Source organism: Lonchura striata, chromosome 7 (assembly GCF_046129695.1).
Source record: "Lonchura striata isolate bLonStr1 chromosome 7, bLonStr1.mat, whole genome shotgun sequence".
Taxonomy (NCBI): domain Eukaryota; kingdom Metazoa; phylum Chordata; class Aves; order Passeriformes; family Estrildidae; genus Lonchura; species Lonchura striata.
Window position 1 is genome coordinate 17,100,898 of NC_134609.1, and position 18,871 is coordinate 17,119,768.

Here is an 18,871-nt window from a genome sequence, read left to right on the forward strand (position 1 = left end):
ATGATTTCTGCAGAAACTGAATCTTGCAGAAGAAAGTTCTTGGACAATAGGAGAACACAGGTTGAATTAAGAATCAACACAGTAAAACTGAAATAAATTTTCATTTAGAAAACTTACCCTACAATTTGACTGAAGTATCTTCTATAGCCTTCTACTGTTTCATGCTTTTAAGGAAAAAGAAAACAAGTTCAGGAACAAAAATACCACTAGGCATTAGTTTCAATTCAAATCAATGCAAAACTGAAAGTACTGATTACCATGCTTGACTGTGGTTGCAGAACTAATCTTGCTTGTTTCCTCCTTTGTTTTCTGTAGTAATTTTCAAATATTTCTCCATCACCCTAAAAAAGACATAAGTAGTCAAAAAAGGAATATTGTCTCAGTATGAAAAAGGTTGTTCTTAATTTAAAAGTACAATTCTCTTAAACTAAGCACATATTTTGAATTTATTCCACATGTAAACCTCCAGCTGACACTAGCGAAGTTTTGCATGCATTAAATACACAAAAATTACCTTTTTCTGTAGACAAGCTTACAGCCTGTACTGTAAATAGAAATTTTGTTCACATGCCTACATTTTGCCAAGCAACACTATGCATTTTAAACAGTATGTCCATTTTTAAATTACAACTTTCAGAGTATATTAATATTCATAGACAAAGCATATGGCCTATTACTGTACAATTGAAACTCACTGTATCCTAAAACATTTCTCTAGGTTATTCAAGAAAGTAACTGCATTATAAAGTTGTTACAAAAATGCTTCTGTGAAGATATGACACATCTGAACACTTAGCTGCATTAGCTTTGCCTGAGGAAAGACACACATGAGATTTATTGAATGAGTGTGGATTTAGACTTTTTTTCCTACCATGATCCTCAAAAATACAATACCTTCTGTGCCTAAAGATTATATTATGAGGAATTCAAGTGACATCCTATTAATCTCATTAAGATGTCCATTCAGTAGAAACCATCTGTCCATTTGAAATCAGTGTCACATTGACTAGTCTATCTACCAAACCACATTCAATCTGTATGCAAGGAGAATAAAGCAGCTTAGCATTTTTAAGATTTGATTTTGCTTTATGAACCTATTAATAGGCCACTGCTATTTAGAATTCCATTACTTGGTCTTCTAAAACATCTCCAAATCAAATTATTACAGACATTTTATCCTACTAATCCAGCATTACTTACCTAAGATATACATTTATAAGATACTAATTTATAAAATATAGATTTAGCTAATAATGAATATTTAGTAATATTTAGAAATACTGCTAACCTAAGAAAGCCTAAAAGAGAGACTTTGCTTAAAACAAAAAAAATCCACTTGAAACCAAGAAGAAAATTTACTAACACTGTTGTTCCAGCAGAACTTTACACAGTACGCTCCAATTCATACAATGAACACAGATACCAAGCATTCACCTCCAATTCAAATATTAAGTGCCATTTTCAGACTGTTGACTTCTACCTCCAGCATCAAATCTCTACCCAGTCCTGACAAAGCTTCTCAAGTGAAAAGGACTAGCTGTTCTTCTCAAATCCACACCACAAGTAGAGATGTAAAATATATTATGATTATTTATAGACCACTCTATACTATGCAGTCACAATTAACAACTCAGGCATAACAACTGCTTGAACCAGATGTGCTGAAGCAACCAGCAGAATACACCAACAACCCTGATGGTTCACTCACTGTATCAGCAAAGCCTAGCAAGATAAAATATAACAAAGCGATGCATTTGTTTTGCCCAGCTTCCAAAATTACATGTTTACATTAATTACTTATTACAGTTTCTATCAACAGAAACAATAAATTAGTTCATGTTTTGTTACAAATTTTTAGGAATATTGCTAATATAGTAAATCATATTTCGCACCATAGAGACACTTGTTTTGCACTGATAGGGTGTTTTATGAAAAGGTAGCATTACATGCAAAAGGGGAAGGGGTATCTTCACCAGAATTTATATATACAGCACCTCACACAATACACGGGCTAAAAAAATATCTTTATGTATATTTCTCACAAGTTTCTAGTCTGAAGAAAGGTTACTGGTCCATAAATACAGGCTATGTTTGCTATGTATGTATCTTGCTATCACTAAGTTAGAATCACAAGCTGTGTAATATTCTGAGGTATATAAAAATCATGCTTTCTTCTTCATTATGAAGAAGCAGAGTAGAAAATTTCTGTCCTGTGTGAAATTACAGTATTTTCTACAATTTTGTAGCAGAGATGGAGTTCATTAAGAACATAACACTTGCTGTAAGATCCTTACTATAGAAATGAAAAGCCATTGCTATCAACTCCCCTTCTTTGCCATCAAGTTCTCTAAACTCAATATAAGGCAAATGAGAAGGACTCACAAAAGTTGCTAATGCACAACTCTTGATAACGCTATCATGGCTTATTAAGGAAATTATGCTGGCAGGAAATACAGAAATCTACATCACGATATGAGGGAGCACTCCAAGTTGTCTTCTGTCTCCAGTACATTTGGAATCCAGAAAACTTTCAGTGTAAATCCAAAAAGCATATCTTTGGATCAAGGGTGATTGGAACTTCAGGATCCTTGTTGAAGTGAAAAATATAATTATGTATTACTTTTAAATGTCATCTGTCAATTTTACTTCCTTTATTATACTAAAGAAAGAAGTAGCAGCTGTTGTATGCTTAGTTTTACACATTCTTTTTAATGTGTTTTTTCATACCGTTCTCTGTTAAAAGAAACAGTCCACTCTTTCAATAGTTCTGGCAGCCTGTCTTTCAGTCCCTCCCAACTTTTCAGTGAGATGAACAATTAATGATGGTTTTGTTTTCATTTTTTCTTAATTAAAAAAAGTTACAGTGAAATTACATTTTAAACAGTATTTCAATATGCAAGCTTTCATGTAACATAGCTGCAAGAATTCCAGAAAAAGAAGACAACCCAGCCTGAATGCTTGAAGGCAGGTGCAGCTGAGACTGCAGGATTAGCAATACTTACAAGTACATCACCTACGTGTCACTGGTACTTGAATTCTCTAAGTAATCTGACTTCAAAAGTAACTGAGACACAGGAAAAATTAAAAAAAAAAAAAACCAACAAATAATTTGGTACCATGTTTCCCAAAAAGAGTTTTCTCCCTTGTAAGCTTGTGCACTGCATCTCTTTTACAGAAACTAATATAGGCTATTGTGTCTCTGCCACTGAATCTAATCTGCCTGGGCACACCCTGTCAAAATCTCCAGATTTTGCTTCCTATTTTCGCTACTACTCTGATTTCCACGAGGTTCAGACTGAATATTCCTGTCTTTTGTAACATCCATCCAAACATTTGGGTAACATGGAACACTGTGGGAACTCCCAAGTAAGGCAGTATTAACTGCCTAAATACCAGTATTAAGGCAGACAAGCATATTTTACATATAAAAACACCTAGGTAATAAATGAGTTCTGGAGTGTCCTTTTATTATGCATATAAAAGTACATGAGCTCATGTCCTAAGTACCCAGATCCATCTCAGCTGGTTCATACAGAAATACTAACACTAGAAGCGATACACTTGCCTGTTTGGGAACTATTAAGAGTATGAACAATGTGAAAAATGAATATGTAACTTCAAAATTCTAAATCTCTTTTTAAGGTCACCTGAACACATACCAAAACAGAGTAGATGTGCAAACACCTATAGACTGGAGAAAAGTCTACAAGATCTTGGGCAGTTAAAACCTGAAGAAGGAAAGGAAAAAGATGAGTATATAAAACATAATAAGCATAGAATCTGCAAAATGGGATATATTAACAACAGAGCTTTTCTACATAATAAGGACTCAAAAATGAATGGCTTCTGATGGAAAACAATAAAACAAATGCTCCTCCTTTTGCATTACAGTCAAAAATTTTGTTACAATACCACACTCTTTTCTCGGTGTTTTCACAGAATCAGATTTTAAGGTCTAAATACTCATTGTTTTATTCAATTTAGGAATACTGAGTATTTGACAGATGAAAGCGTTCTTACCTAAACTGAGGTCCTCAACACCAAAATGCAGGATTTAGCAACACCAGAATATTCTAGTGGGCCACATAATACTAACAGTGGGCAAGTAATGTATGATGTATGTTGCAACTGAATTCCAGAATAACTCAAAGTCCTGTGCAACTAAATGTTCTCAAACATAATGCTAAAGCTGGCATTAATACAACTAATATTTTAGCACTAATTTTTCACCCTGAAACGTTGATCTGGACTGGTACACCTTGAAGGTGTTCTGTGTATTTTTCTACATCTAAAGAAAGTGTAAAGACAGTGTGTTTTGTTCAATAAACCTACAAAATTCACTTTAAATAAGATGAACTGATTTAGTACAAAGTTACCTCTTCTTCATGCTCATCCTCATCTTCAAATGTTCGCTTCAATGTGATTTCATTCTTGGATTCCAAAATTCTGTTTCTACCTAAATGCATATTCCGACCATAGTTTACATTATTCTGCTTCTGAAGAGCAGTACTAAAGGTTTTCTGCTGCTGTGCCTGTTTTAAGAGTAGAATCAATTAAGAGGCATGCAATTCAAATTTCACCACTGATGCATATATCCTAGGACATGAAAAACAGGTGGTGCAATTGAATACACATCAGTATAACTGTAAGGTGCATGCACACCCCCAGCCTACACCAGTGATTTTGCCTTTAATCAGTTTGGGATGATAAATGAATTCAATAATGAATCCTGTGTAACTTTTCCCTAATCCCCAGAATGACATTTTGAAAGCAGAAAAATTTTTAAAAATCAATCTGTAATTTTCCTGATCATAAATTGCAGAGAATCAATATTTAAATGAAGTACAGGTATCTGATTTCCCACATACATTTTCGCTGTCTTCAGTTAAGTCTAAGTGAGCAGTCAGCTGCAGAGGTCAAAGGCACTCTATTGCCCTTACTATTGAAGGCAGCACAGCATAACCTTGCAATTAACTTTCATTTATAATAATCAATGCTGCATTAAACAAGAACCTTAAATGACAAACTGGCAACCCAACCCAAATTCTGTCAACAAGAAGTCAAATGAAAAACTTATTTGCTCTCCGAATACATTTTAAAAGCATTAACTGCTTTAAAGCTGGCCTAGTAGTAGTGCTCTGAAGTGGCAGATTATTTTGTGATGGAGCAAGGCCTCCAGCTGTATCAGTCTCCTTCTGGCTCTTACCTCAGTCTTCTGTACAAGTAGAACTTTAGAGAGAACTAGGCTGTTATCTCAGCATTTCTTTGTCTAACTCATCCTGGCCAGATAGGCTGCTCTTTGTTTTGGTGCAGTAGCTGCTGAGATACAGACTGTCCAGGAGTTGACTACTCAAAGTACTTAGTAATTTCTTGAAACCTGAGATATACAGCATTTTTTCTTCCTTTCTCAGGGAGGAAACTACGTCTTGTCTAGGGCACTGATAGAAACCACACAACATGTTCACATTTCATAGCTCTCCACCTTTACTCAGAGGTCTGTGGGATGACTGTAATCTTTGAGGGGTAATTTGAAACCAATGAAACTGAAAAGTTCAGTAAACAACAGGACTGCAGTCATTCTGTTTGGCTGGCTTACCTGTTTCATGGCAGTTTCCCCAATTCTGTCAGAATGCTTTCGAATACTCTCTAAGAAATCCTTCAGATCTGACATGGATATTTCTTTTATTTCTTCACGCAGTTTTGGAAGATTTTCCATCATTATCTGGCAAAAGCGGTATTGGCTAACTCTAGGAAGATACAGATTTTCTAGCTGCTCCATTGTTTTCAAAGCCGAATAGTATCTACAGAGAGATTAAAATAAAATTATGTAGCTTCTTATAAAAATTGTCAAAATAATTGATCAAATATATATATCAATATCACACATGGAATCAACATGCATCTAATTAATTTATTCTATTCTTAGAAAAGTTAACCCTCAAAAGGTCATCCATATAATGCTTTAGTTTGGAAAAAAACCCAGTGAGGTGCCAAGTCAAAACTGTAAGTAGGCTCCTATTGTATTAACTGTTCTGATCAATAATCCCAGTATCCTGGATTATCAGTCTGCATCCTACAGAATGGAGACACCGAAGCCATAATCATTATCTTCCCCTCTAGATTGAACTGATTAGAGTTTTTCTATGATTTAGGGTTTTTTCTAAAACACAAACTGCCAATCACGCAACACTGCAGTATATGCACCAAACAACGAAAAAATCTTGAAAATGCATGCCTGCAGGTGTCTGCCTTCTGCAGGTATATGTGAACACATGCACGCCCTCTTTACACCATCCTCAGCTGAAAATACACGTATGTATCTATCCTGACCAATGCTTTTTTCCCAGCAGTATATCATATTTTGCTGCAAACCACAAACCTATTAACTTTTCTGACAAAATACATTCTATCCTATTCAGAAAACAACTACATTGAATTAACAAACTACCATTATCAACAAACCCATGATCTCAACCACAGTTTAAAGAGAGGCACAGGAACCAGGCTAAACATAAGTAGGATAGCAGTCAATTGCAGATGTGACAATAATTTCCCTTTATGTAGTATTTTTACCAGTTACTTAGCCCTGGGGAGAGTTGGGAAAACAAATTTAGTTTGTCCAATTAGAAAAGAATAAGGTAAATGGATTACTTCTACCTTGGTCTTAAACAGGAAAAGGAGAAACACTCTGATCAAATGGAGTTAACTTGCTGCTAGTTCCAACCCTTTCTTTTCACAAAAATGGAGTAATATCCTTAACCCATTTTCAGCTTCTATTCCATAACTTTAATTCCCTTTTCTTCCCTAAAGTCTGACATCATCTGTTTTGAAAAATTACCAAATTATATTGGGGGAAAAAGCTGAATATGAGAAAAATCCCTTCTAATGAGAAAAACTAGAAAAGTGTCCTTTATGGTTCTTTAGTTTCTGGAAATTACTTTGTAAATATAGTAAGTAATCACTTTCAAAAAATGTAATTCAAGCTTCTGGTAGACAAACAATAACAAATGACTAGCACTAGAACCATGATTTCTTGTTCAATTCTGAAATTAAGACACTGTTTTGAATCTTCTTAATCAAGACATTTCTAAGTTAACAACTTGGCATAGCTGGAGGATGGGAAAAATCTTCTCTTTTATTTCAGAACAGAGCTGCTTTCAGAAGACTGCAAATAAAGAGGTTTCAAGTGTAAATTAGGAGCTTTTGTTTGCTATATGCTTGGTTTATATAAAATATACATAAGGTGATGGGAATGTTGCACATAAGAAAAGGTCTGGGGGGTTGATGTGTGTGGGTTTTGTTTTTCTAAATAGAAAATGGCCAAGAGTGCCACATGGTGAGACTTCTGGGGAATAAAACCATAATAGTGTCAAAATCTTATAAAAGGTTTTTATTTAAATTATACAGATCAGCTTATCAGAACACTGTTAGTTCATCTGGAAGGGTTTTTGACTGCTGGCTCTAAGATCAGAATTAACATAATCCATTCTAAATCCATTCTAGAGTCCCTTACTAATTACACATATATGGAGCTCAGGACCTTGCCCTTTTAACATCTGTTCTGATAAAGCATTAAAGTCTTATTAATCTGAAGGTCATCTGCAGGTCAGGATTTAAACCAAAAAGTTTTCCATATCATTTCACAGAGTGATGTATTTACACATTTGGATTTTAAAACTTTCCATAAATTTAACTCAATACTGAAGGTTTTGACAATATTATTAGTTCCCATCATGTACTATCAATCACATAAGGTGAAGATTGCCCATTTGACTACAAATAAGTTAAAGAAGTATCTTCAAAGATATTTTTTAATATATAAATTTATAAATTTATAATATAAATACAGCATTCTTCTGTCTAGTCTTCTGAGCTAATCTTATGACAATATGCTCTTCAATGCAAAAATTGTAATTTTTTTCAAACTGAAGACACAAGTTTGAAACACCAATATGGGTCATATGATAAGACTGTGCAGAACTGCTCCATGTCAACATCAGAACAATAAAACTGTACAATGGATCTTACTAAAATCTCCAAACTATAAAAATTGAAGTTTTAATACCAGCAAGAACCAGGGGAAAAAAAAGCAACTCACAACACTAAAGTAAATTAAAAAACCCTCACCGCCCTCCAACCCGCCCACCCCCCCCCCCCCCCCGCCCAAATTAATATTAGTGTTTTGCATAATCTTATTCTTTGCAAAATGTTCCAGGCACAAAACAGTCAGGTCTGTATAGAACATGAAACATCAACACAAAAAAACCTCAAAATTAAAAGAAAATATACAGTATTTTAGTGTACATGAAGTATTCCTCTATGCTTTAAATGACAAAGAGAAATTTTAAGTTTTTTATCAGCAGAGTGTTGTTTGGAGGCAGTAAATAGAAATACCATAACTTACCAAAAAAGCCCCATCAGGTTAAACTACAGCAATAAAGAAATTACACAAATCAGGAATAAGATGAACTCAAAAACTGAATTTTACTGAGAATACTTTACTTGCACACAAGCTTATTAAGTAAAAAAACATGTAGTTATATCCCAAAATTTGCTGCTGGAAAAAAAGACAAGAGACAAAATCCTCATTTTATTTTAATTAAGGAAACAAACCTAGTTTACAAAGAAAAAATAGTAATATTCTCCAATTTTAGTGCTTTCCTTAGAGGAAATAATGTATATTCTTGCTTACAACATTTCCACTGAGTAAATACTTAAACCTTTGCTAACAAACACATTTAAGGGAGTTTCTTGGGATTTTTAAATACTACAGAAAAATCATATCCAGAGAGATCCTGAAGGTGACATGTTAAAATTGCAACTGAAATTCTTTTACCACAAGTATGTTTTTAAATCAAGTTGCCTTACCAACTTTAAACCTATGTTTTAAACTTTCCTAGCATACAAATGTTGTCAGTTGCCCAAATGACCATTAACTGAAACAGAGGCACTACTAACTCTGAAACTCCTGTAAAGTAACTCAAAGGCTCAGTATTTCTGGGAATCAGATTAAAGAGCTCCCGTGTGGAAAAAAACAAGGTATGTGGAATACCTTTTTTTGTCAATAATGATGTGGTAGGAAATTTTTTTAGAAAGTGAAATTATCAAACTAATAATGCTTGAGAATGGCAACAAAGAAAGCAGCTGACATTTCAGTATCAAATAACCCCATCATATAAATTCTGATGGGGCTTTCTGCCAGATCCATGGTACCTCTGGGAAGTATTGATTTGCTGCTGGTAAAATCCAGTGCTTCATTCTGACACTCTTCCAAAACAATGGAGAAAAACAAAATCAAATTACCACTATTTCATCTGTTCTGATATCTTCCATACTGATATGGGTAGAAACAAATTATACAAATTTTGAATTTTTCATTTTTGCATCCTTTAAGTGTTAAGGTTTATTTGGATGCTTGGAAGGTTTATGCAGGGAAAGGATGCATGACTTGTATCATTGAGTTTTAGTAACATAAATAACTAATCAACTCTGCCTTTCCCACAGTTAGGAAAAAGCTTGTAACAAGGTCAAAAAACAAATCCAAGTCTTTCAGGGCAAAAAGCTCACTCTGAAACATTGTACTCACTGTTCTTCAGTCCATCTCACAAAAGATTTGAGAAAATACAGCAACAACCTTAGCAGTTTGACTTACTGAATTATTTCCACTGTATGATGGGTTTTGGTTTTTTTTGTAATATTTACTGTGGGAGAAGACTTGCAAAAACACCAGCTCTAACTACTCCAAATCAGACCACAGCCACTTGAAGCAGCTGGGACCCACCTCCCAAGAAACATCTCAAAATCCAAACACTAAGGCCATGGTAACAGAGCTCTATGAAATGTGTGATGACCTTATCTCTGAATTAAAATTCAAGCTCCAATTGTATAAGTGCACAGCCCCCACTAGGCGGTTGGCAGAGCAGCAAAGAAACCACACTTCTCCTTTGTGCTTCCTCAGTTAAGACTTTAAACCCTCTGTAGCTCTTTCCAGCCAACTGTGTCTGTTTAGAGCAGATTCTGCAGTTACTTCCTCTCTCTACTACAGTTCTTGTCAACTTGTGTTATCCATGGCTCAGGAGACAGATAAACAGGATACAGAGCCTTTCACCTCTAGGTCATCAGTTCAAATGTTACCCATGTTGGTAAAGGACCAAAAGTTGCTATCAATAGATGGTTTTCTGGACTTCTCTGTAAACCTCCATTTCACCTGCGACAACCAGCATGTATTTCAGTTCCAAAATCCTGTATTATCTTAAAATAGGTCTGCCACGGGAAAAGAAAATTAAATTCCAATCTTTTTCCTGTGGCAACTATCCCACAAATATATATAATATCCATACTTTTGTTTTCCCTTCCTTTAAATATTAGAATTGAGAGTTTTATTCATGGTGCAAGACTGTAAGACAATGAATAACAAAACTATGTTCTAAAAGGCCACAAGCAGAGAAAGTCAAGATGTCTTTTTATAAAAAAGAGGAGTGAAAGCTTTGCTGCATTAACAAATCTCAGTGAAGGTTTATGAGACATTATCTTTGCCTGAACTAAACAGTCCTCATTGCTTTGTTATGTCTCAGATTGTGACTGCTACTCTGACTCTTCTATGAAAAAGCTTCACAGCAAAAGTGAAGAAGATCAATTTTGAAATCCCTAACTGTGCACACATCAGCTGTCAGGTCTTTGCACTGACACTATGATGTTCTTGCTGTTGCTCAATCTTTTAGTAGCGATAAAAGCCAGAATACATGCACTCTGCTGAGCCACAAGGAAATTACCAGTTGAGTTACCTGCAAGTTCCATGGAATAGCCACCTGTAGGCTGTATTACAGGGAATTGAAAGTCATGGGCAAAATAGTAACTGTAGCATAGTTAATGAAAGAGTTATCTGAGCTGCAGCAGTAGCCTGCAGCAGAGTCTAAGCCTCCTGCACTCCATGTGATTTCAAGGCATGGCACATCAAAGCTATGGCATCTCCCCTCTCCTTTAGATCTCTTTGTGGTATGACAATAACATGTCCAAACCCCTCAATTCAGGAGTCCTTTGACTTTTAAGACTTCCTGTCTGGCAACAACTTCCACAGGAAAATTATCAGATAGAATTCTTTAAGATTTGAAGAGTACTGATGGTTTCTCGGAAAGAACATGAACTATAAGTGGACTCTACAAAAGCACTAGCAAATACAGAGTCAAAATGCTAAAAACCATCAGCAATTATATCTCACCTAAATGATCTTTATATGATGACATTAGGGACTACAATTTTCCCTGCAATTCTAAAACCAGGATGCTGCTTGCCTTGCCTGACAGAGCAAGAATAGGGCAGAAAATCTGGCAGTGAACCCAGCGTTTTCAATATTTTCAGGACACTAAATGTAGCACTATCCACAGAAGACCTTGCAGAGGGAAGTGGTGTAATTCAGACAGCACACTCTTCAGTCTGATCTCTGACTGGAGTATCAAAAGGACTGTTTACAACTTTCTGCAGAGCTGCTCCAGGAACACTGCAACAACCTGCTGCTACTACTACCATGTGCCAGCTACTCTAAGCAGATGCTGAAGCTGTGTCCCGTTCAGAGGTAACACTGTAGCAGTCAAGCTGATGAGATCTACCACACTGGCTCACATATAGCAAGTTTTAATTGTAGCGAGAGACACCACAATGCCATAGCTCCAAGGTCATTCTTAAAGCTTCAGTATTTCTGCAGAAGACCTCCCAGAGAGCAAACGTGCATAGGTATCATATAAGGCATATTATCACTGTCAAAGATGCATCAGATCTGCTGCAATGTCCATAGATCGGATGTGTACAGTTAATCTGAAGCATTTTGAACACGTCTGCACATAAGCTTTAGGGCTGATTGCTCACGCAATGGCTGCTGTTGAGGGTTTTCAGATGTCCAACAGTATGGTAGCAGGTGTTGGCTACTCAGAAACCAAAATCCAGACAAACAGTCCAAAAGTAAATCTGCTTTACATAGCAGCCCTGCAGACAACTGACTGTGCACAGCTAGCTCCAAATGGAAACAGTCCTGTCCAGACAGACTTGTCAGCAGGAGCTCCCTGCAGTGGTGCCAAGTGCACAGAGGCACCGCCAGCAGCCAGGAGCTCAGAAAGGGCAGGCACAGCGCATCGGTGTGACGGAGACACTGTGAAAAGCAGGCAGGGCTCACGGTGGCAGTGACGATATGGAAATCATGGGGGAGAAAACAGCAGCAGTGCTATTGCTGGGGGGGTGTGCAAGGCACAGGCAGCAGCCCCGGTGGGACAGGATGCAGCTAAAGCAGGGGGCAGGGGCAGCCAAGCTGCCACGGAGGGAGGGAGAACTGGGGATGCTGGGACTACAGCAGCAGTGAGTGGCTCCCTGAGAAAATGAAAACTACGGACACAATAGGAAGGAGCAGTTGGTCATGTACCTGTTATGAACTATTATCCTAGAATTTAATTTTTAATTATAATTTTAATTATTTTTAAAAAGTCAATTTGTCACAGAGGAAAAAACCCCAAGCAACACATTATCTGCACTTCATTCCCATAGTCCCATTTACACAAAAAGCATAGAGAAACCAGACAGGTCTAAAGAAAGGTATAAGGAGTAAAATGCCCTTTCTTCTGGTATTATGTGTTTAATTTAAATATATCATGATATATTAATCAAATATAAATGTACTCTAAAAGACCTTCAGTCCCTAAGGATCGTATTTTTCTCATTTCTTAAACTGTTTTAAGTAATAAAAACCAGTAAACTTTATTTCACATTTTATAATCATAATTTCACTACATGTCGCACACATTTAAGTAAGCATTATTTTTCATGGCAATCACTAGAAGTTCTTTAATACAACATTTTCAAATATTCTCAAGATACAGACCAGTATTAGGAAACAAAGAGTACACATATACCAAGCTACAGACTAAGAACACTTACTTGTCTACATAAGTGTTTGCTATTCTGTCAATTTACTTACAACTGTTACATTTTTTTCTCATAGAAATAAGTTTACTCACCTTTTTACACTCATCTGTTCTTTTAGTTTGCTGTACATTTCCAGCACTGCATAAAAGCAAGCAGATTAACTTGTGAGTCTTATTGTGGCTTTAGTTAATAAAAGAGGAAAATATGTATTGTAACAGGCAAAATTAGAAACAGAAAAGAATGTGCTATATGTACCTTATTTAATTCCTACAGTAGCATGTGATAAACCTAGCAAAGAGTATTCTAGAATTCAGCTAAAAGAGAAAAAAAAAACCTGAACACTTAATAGTTATTAAATTAAAAATAATTAAGTTTAACAAAAACAGTCAACACCATACACATCAAGAATATTCACCCACTTACTACATGCCATAACCTGATCTGCATTACCAGCCCATGGCCTGTCTCCATAAAAAGGCAACAGTACCACCTACTGTACTCAGAACACGCCAACAAGAAGACCTCACAAAGAAAAATCTTCAAATCTACCTCACACCAATATGACAAACAGGAAAAAACCCTTATGGAGCTGTTTGCCATCCTACAATATTACCTTCCCGAAACAACATTTAGAGCCCTTTTGTTTATTTCAAAGCATCTGTAGTGACACAGAAATAAAAGTACAATGTCAAAAAGAGTATTAGTATTTTCCCCAGTATTCAAACACTAAAACCCACCGTCTCAAGCAACAAATTAATTGTCTACCATATAAAAAATATTAATTCATTCAAAGCTGTGCATGGCTACATGGTTTGCACCATTTAAACGTCTCACTGTCTTCTGACATTGTCTAAATTGCTCTGTGTCAAATATTGCAAAAGACATGGAACTTCATGTTGACAACTTTTAAAAACCCATTAATTTTTTCATTAAACTGGATGCTACAAGACCAGAACTTAGAAGACTTTTCCTTTTGGCTATTGTGACTTACTTTGTTTAATTTGCCATGGTATTTCGCTATAGGTCGCTCACCTGGAAGACACAACTGTAGTTTTTCCACAACTGTTGTAATATTCCGCTGTTGAACTCTACATCGGATGATTTCCTCTGTTTGGGTTATCACCTTAAAGGTTTTTTTTTAAAAAAAAAGGAAAGAAAATAACATTTAAATTACGCAAATAAATTTATTTTGCTAGAAATATTCATAATGTCCATATAGGGAGCATCATTTTCTCACCTCTTTCCCAGCATCCTGAAGCCTTCGGTTGGTATCAGTAACTTGGACCTTAAAAATAATTTCACCTTTGTTAGACAAATATGCATATATTGCCCTGATGTGACTGCTCACCCTTGTAATCAGATCATGCTTCCTGAGAAACTTAGAACAAAGAAATGCAAATTCAAATTAACTCTACAGCTTGAACTTGAACTTTTGATCGCAAAGGGCTTTTGTTAAATTCAATTACTTATGACAGTTCTTTCTAACAGATTCTGTGGCAAACTTCTCAAATTTACTTGGGATTTTTGAACTTTCCTTGTTTCTGTAGGTCTGTCAAACAATTCAAATCATTGACCCAATTGACCACTGGTCCCTTTTTGATAACCTCAATGAGCTCTATGGGCCATTCATTGTCTGTAAGAAATGGTGATTGCATTTTATGGTAATTAAACATTCATACTTTGCTGAATGCAAACACTGGGTGGTTGATTAACATCAAACGTGGAAATCTCCAAACCACAGCAACATTTTAATGCTGCAGGTGCAGGCAAAGCTCAACCTCAGATTTTCCCACATAGTAAGTGACTCATTAGGTCATCATAATAAGGAAGCACATTCTAGTTTATTAAAAATCTCATTAATTTCTGAACAAAGATGCTCAATGACCTCATTGATGCTGTATTTGGTCTCTTGTTATCTGAATATCCTTTATATAATGGTCTTCTAATCATAACCTCTGATGAACTATGCTCATTCTGTCTGGTGTGCATATTTTGCTCTCAAAAGTGTAAGGAGAGCTAAAAGGGACGGATCTCATAATTCACTATTCTGCATTCTGATCTGTGAGGAAATCTTGGTTCTCATATCTCATGAAAACTACTAACACCACCTACTCTCCTGCTCATTACAAAGTAAAGAATAGGTTTGTTTTCCACACATAACTGTGGTATTTTTAGTTTTCTAATATGGACTTTCAATTCTTCTAAGGTCTGACATATAAAAACATGATTAGGAAAAGACCTATTTAAGAAATAGAGTGTTTATCATTTGCTGTTCTTCACCTTCTGAAAAGGCCTTTAAAAAAAGGCAAAATAATATGGTAGCATTTTCTGAAAATATACATTTAAAAAATCAAAATAAAATATTCAGCTTTGTAAATATAGATTACTGTATCAGGCAACACGGCTCTAATCAGAATCCCGATCAATTCATTTGTAAAAAATTGCTGCAAGCATCAGAGTGCATGTGATAAACACTTAATTAATCTTCAGCAGAAGAGTCCAGTTCCTTCTGTTAGATTCAAAGACAATGATATATGAAACTCTGAAAAACTTGTTCCTTACCTTTAGTTTTTCTGCATCAGCCCTAACTTTAAGAAGTTCTGTAATAGCATCCACAAAGCCCTGATGGTGAAAATTGCACATCTTTTCTATCTCTCTGTCATGGTTACGTATGCAGGCATCAAGTTTTTCCATAAACTTCTGATGTGCATTTGGTTGGTCATCATATACAGACCTATTAAATACAAATAAGAAAAAAAAGTTTGCTTTTTTCCCCAGTTCAAAATAGTATGTATGCAACCATCTTTATTGAAACCTATCTCTCTTAACAAGAAAATAAAAGCAAGTAAACTTGACGTTAGTGGTATCCTTTGGTAGATCCACTCCATCAAAATCAGCATTAAAGAAAAGATGGCACAAAACTGAGAACTGATGGCGCAAAACCCAGCCCTTATGGCATTAATCCAGGTGCTTAACCAGTTACATCATGGTTGACCTGAGCCTCACTGGTCTGTTATTTATGCCCTAATGCTCAAATATGGGTACAAAAGAATCAGTTTCTCCAACCACCTCAAATAGCATGGATCGCTTTTCCATCAAATTCCACTCTTTGCTAAATATAAAGAAGTGCAAACATACAAATTTGCTTTCCTGGTATTCCTAACAGCAGAGTTATCCAAGTATATCAGGGTGGGATGACTCCAGCCAGAATGACCGGAGCACTGCGGCAGCAGCCGGACCCTGGCAAAGGCAAATCCCCAGGGCTCCGTCCCCGCCTGCCCATGCCCAACAGCTCCCAAGGCAAAACCATGACATGCACACACCTAAGGCTGCTTCCTCCATGGCACCTAATTGTCAGGAAGGGCTACAACCAGGTCTTCTGGCTTACTTTACTAATTCTCAAATAGTTCACTTAGAAAACTCCAGCAGGAAACAGGATTTGGGAGAAATTACTAGTGTAGTTTGTTAAGCAGCATCAGAAACAGAAATCTGCATGGAAAAATGCTTGTGCATGAGAAGGAGCAAAGGAGGAGAGGGCATTTTAAAACTTTAGACTTTGGCAGAGTAAGCATGAGTAGAGGTTTTACATAGAGCTGTACCGAAATAAAAGGTAAGGAGTCTCCCAACAAAGGCAAGGTAAAGACGGTTCCAAAAATTGTTTAATAATTTGATACAGCAACAACAACAAAGACTGGTAGTTTTGAAGTAGCTTTTCACATAGGATGAGACCAGCAACATGAGGATGATTTAATCATACATATACAAACACATTTGTACTGCAAACTACAAGTGTTAAAAGAAAGTTACTAAAAATCTTTAAATTTTTAATAAAGGCTTTAGAGGCTTTTTTGGCCTCTAATTTCCTTTCACAATTAAAAAGTTTTCTCCAGATATTTATAAGGAGAAGTTGATTAAGAAAAAAAATTTAGAAAATATTAACATGAGGAAAAGAAAAGACTGAAATTCTAAGCATTTCAGTGTTTCTTGCAGAAGTACAGTCTTAAGTTCCAGACCCAGGCAGCCATGAGCCTCTAAAATCCTTAAGCAGTAAGAAAGTACTTCCCTCCTAGTCTTCTTAAAGAAGTGTGGCTTCCCATATTCTTCAAGATTATCTTTTCTATCCAGACATCTGGACTTTACTGAGATCTGAGCTCATCATCAGCACAACAAACCTAGAGCTGAGTGTCTCACAGGAACATAACCTTTCAATGAAGAAAAGGATGCAGAAGAGATTGAAAATACTCTTGTAATACGATTCTTTATAGAGTTCCTTTTGATCTTGTACAATATATTCAGTGAAGTAACTGAACTTAAGTGAAAGATGAAAGGCAATATGCTGTCTTACATGTTGAAGGAAGAAAGCAGCCAATTCCTTATATTCTAATTGTTACAGATACTTTTTCAGGGGAAAAATCTATTGAATAAAATTTTCCAAGAATACTCCCTTTTGCTTATGATAGGAAAGTAAGGCTATGGTACTGAAAGCAGCTTCTTTCCTCCGAAGAACACCAGGGGAAGAATAAGATTGTTCACCCATAAAGTTTACCCCTCACCATTTCTACCAGCATAGTTTGAAATGACGGCTGGAAGGAGCAAATGTGTGCCCATAAGTGTCACCTCCTGAGGCTCCTGTCAGACTGCCTGAAAGGGCTCCCTCAAGGCTGCCCAGGATGACTGAACTTTACAGGGCTGTGGTGGATGGTCAGAAGTGATCTGCACTACCAGGGGAAACACCCACATGCAGAACGCAGGGTTAGCTGGAGGGAGAAGCAGCATCCTGGCCTGGGAGGAAAGAAAGGTGCAATATACAGTGGGCACTGAGTGAGGCCTCACTAGGCAGCCTGATCTTCTGCATGAGAATACACGGGGACAAGCATGTGAACCAGGCACAGAAATGGGGAAGGGATGAGAAAAAGGTTCAACAACTGATGTGGCAGCACTCCAAAATACACACCACAGTAACATGAGTACTGCTCCACTACAAAAAGGGTCACCCTGGAAGCTACAGGGTGGACACAGAGGGGCATCCAACTGTCTTCAGAGTTCTTGGAGAAGAAAAAAAGATTAGGAGGACCACATGCATCAGTGTATCTTCACAGATATCTGGCAAGCATGAGCCTCCTCAAATGGACTGGACTTACTACCTATACTGCACTGAACGCTAAAGATGAAAACAAAACAAAACAAAATTTAAAAAACTTCACAGAAAAAGAATTTCAATTTATTACTGCTTCTTTAGCCTTTTGTTTAAGTCTGGAAGAAGCCTCCAAATTTAGGTCTCCTTCCAGTGTTCTCAAGGAGAATGAGAAAGAAGCATCATTATCACAAAGACAGGACTTCTATCACTATGTGCCCAAACTGTAAATTGTGTCATGTAAGCATAAATGAAAGCAGCAGTAAAACTCAGTAAAGAAAATATTATTAAAATGAGAATGAGACTACAAAAAGATGGCACAAGAGGAACTCCATACTTGAGTTTGTACCACCAAACTTTCTTTGATGATAGCACTGCAATTTGTTTTTGGACTTAGTTATTGCCTGATGATTTGGGGGTATCCAATTGCTGCCTTGATAACTTTTTATCCATTTCACATCTGTGTCAAGACTTTCAGACGTTCTTACAATACTGACAAAAGGAAATTCTTTGCAATCAGAAGATTTATCTTTAAAATAATATCAAAAAATTGTAGAAAACACAGTCAGATGTTCTGGAAGTACATACAATGTAGCATAGGCAATACAGTTTTCACTGTTAGAAAAATCTGTATTGATAATGTTTTCCTCAATATTAAGGCTGCTTATGCTTAAATTTAATTATAATAATGTACTGATTTTTAATTTCACAGGTATTATCACAATATTTAATTGAAAATAATACAGGGAATAAATGTTCAAAAGGGGGAGGAAAGCAATACTGTATATCTCCCAATACCTTAATCACAAGGTTACCCTACCTTCTTAA

General features: G+C 36.2%; 1 protein-coding gene across 2 annotated transcripts in view; it reads right to left on the reverse strand.

The window, feature by feature from the left end:
• The window catches only part of EXOC6 (exocyst complex component 6), an 87,201-nt gene that overhangs the window by 52,262 nt on the left and 16,068 nt on the right, over positions 1 to 18,871 (reverse strand). For both annotated transcript variants that reach the window (XM_077784642.1, XM_077784641.1), the window contains exons 2-10: positions 15,472 to 15,643; positions 14,147 to 14,194; positions 13,942 to 14,032; positions 13,002 to 13,047; positions 5,597 to 5,801; positions 4,377 to 4,532; positions 3,660 to 3,728; positions 258 to 341; positions 118 to 164 (exon numbers count right to left, since the gene is read on the reverse strand). In XM_077784642.1, coding sequence (XP_077640768.1) covers positions 118 to 164; positions 258 to 341; positions 3,660 to 3,728; positions 4,377 to 4,532; positions 5,597 to 5,801; positions 13,002 to 13,047; positions 13,942 to 14,032; positions 14,147 to 14,194; positions 15,472 to 15,643 — 918 coding nt within the window. The remainder of the gene's footprint in view (positions 1 to 117; positions 165 to 257; positions 342 to 3,659; positions 3,729 to 4,376; positions 4,533 to 5,596; positions 5,802 to 13,001; positions 13,048 to 13,941; positions 14,033 to 14,146; positions 14,195 to 15,471; positions 15,644 to 18,871) is intronic.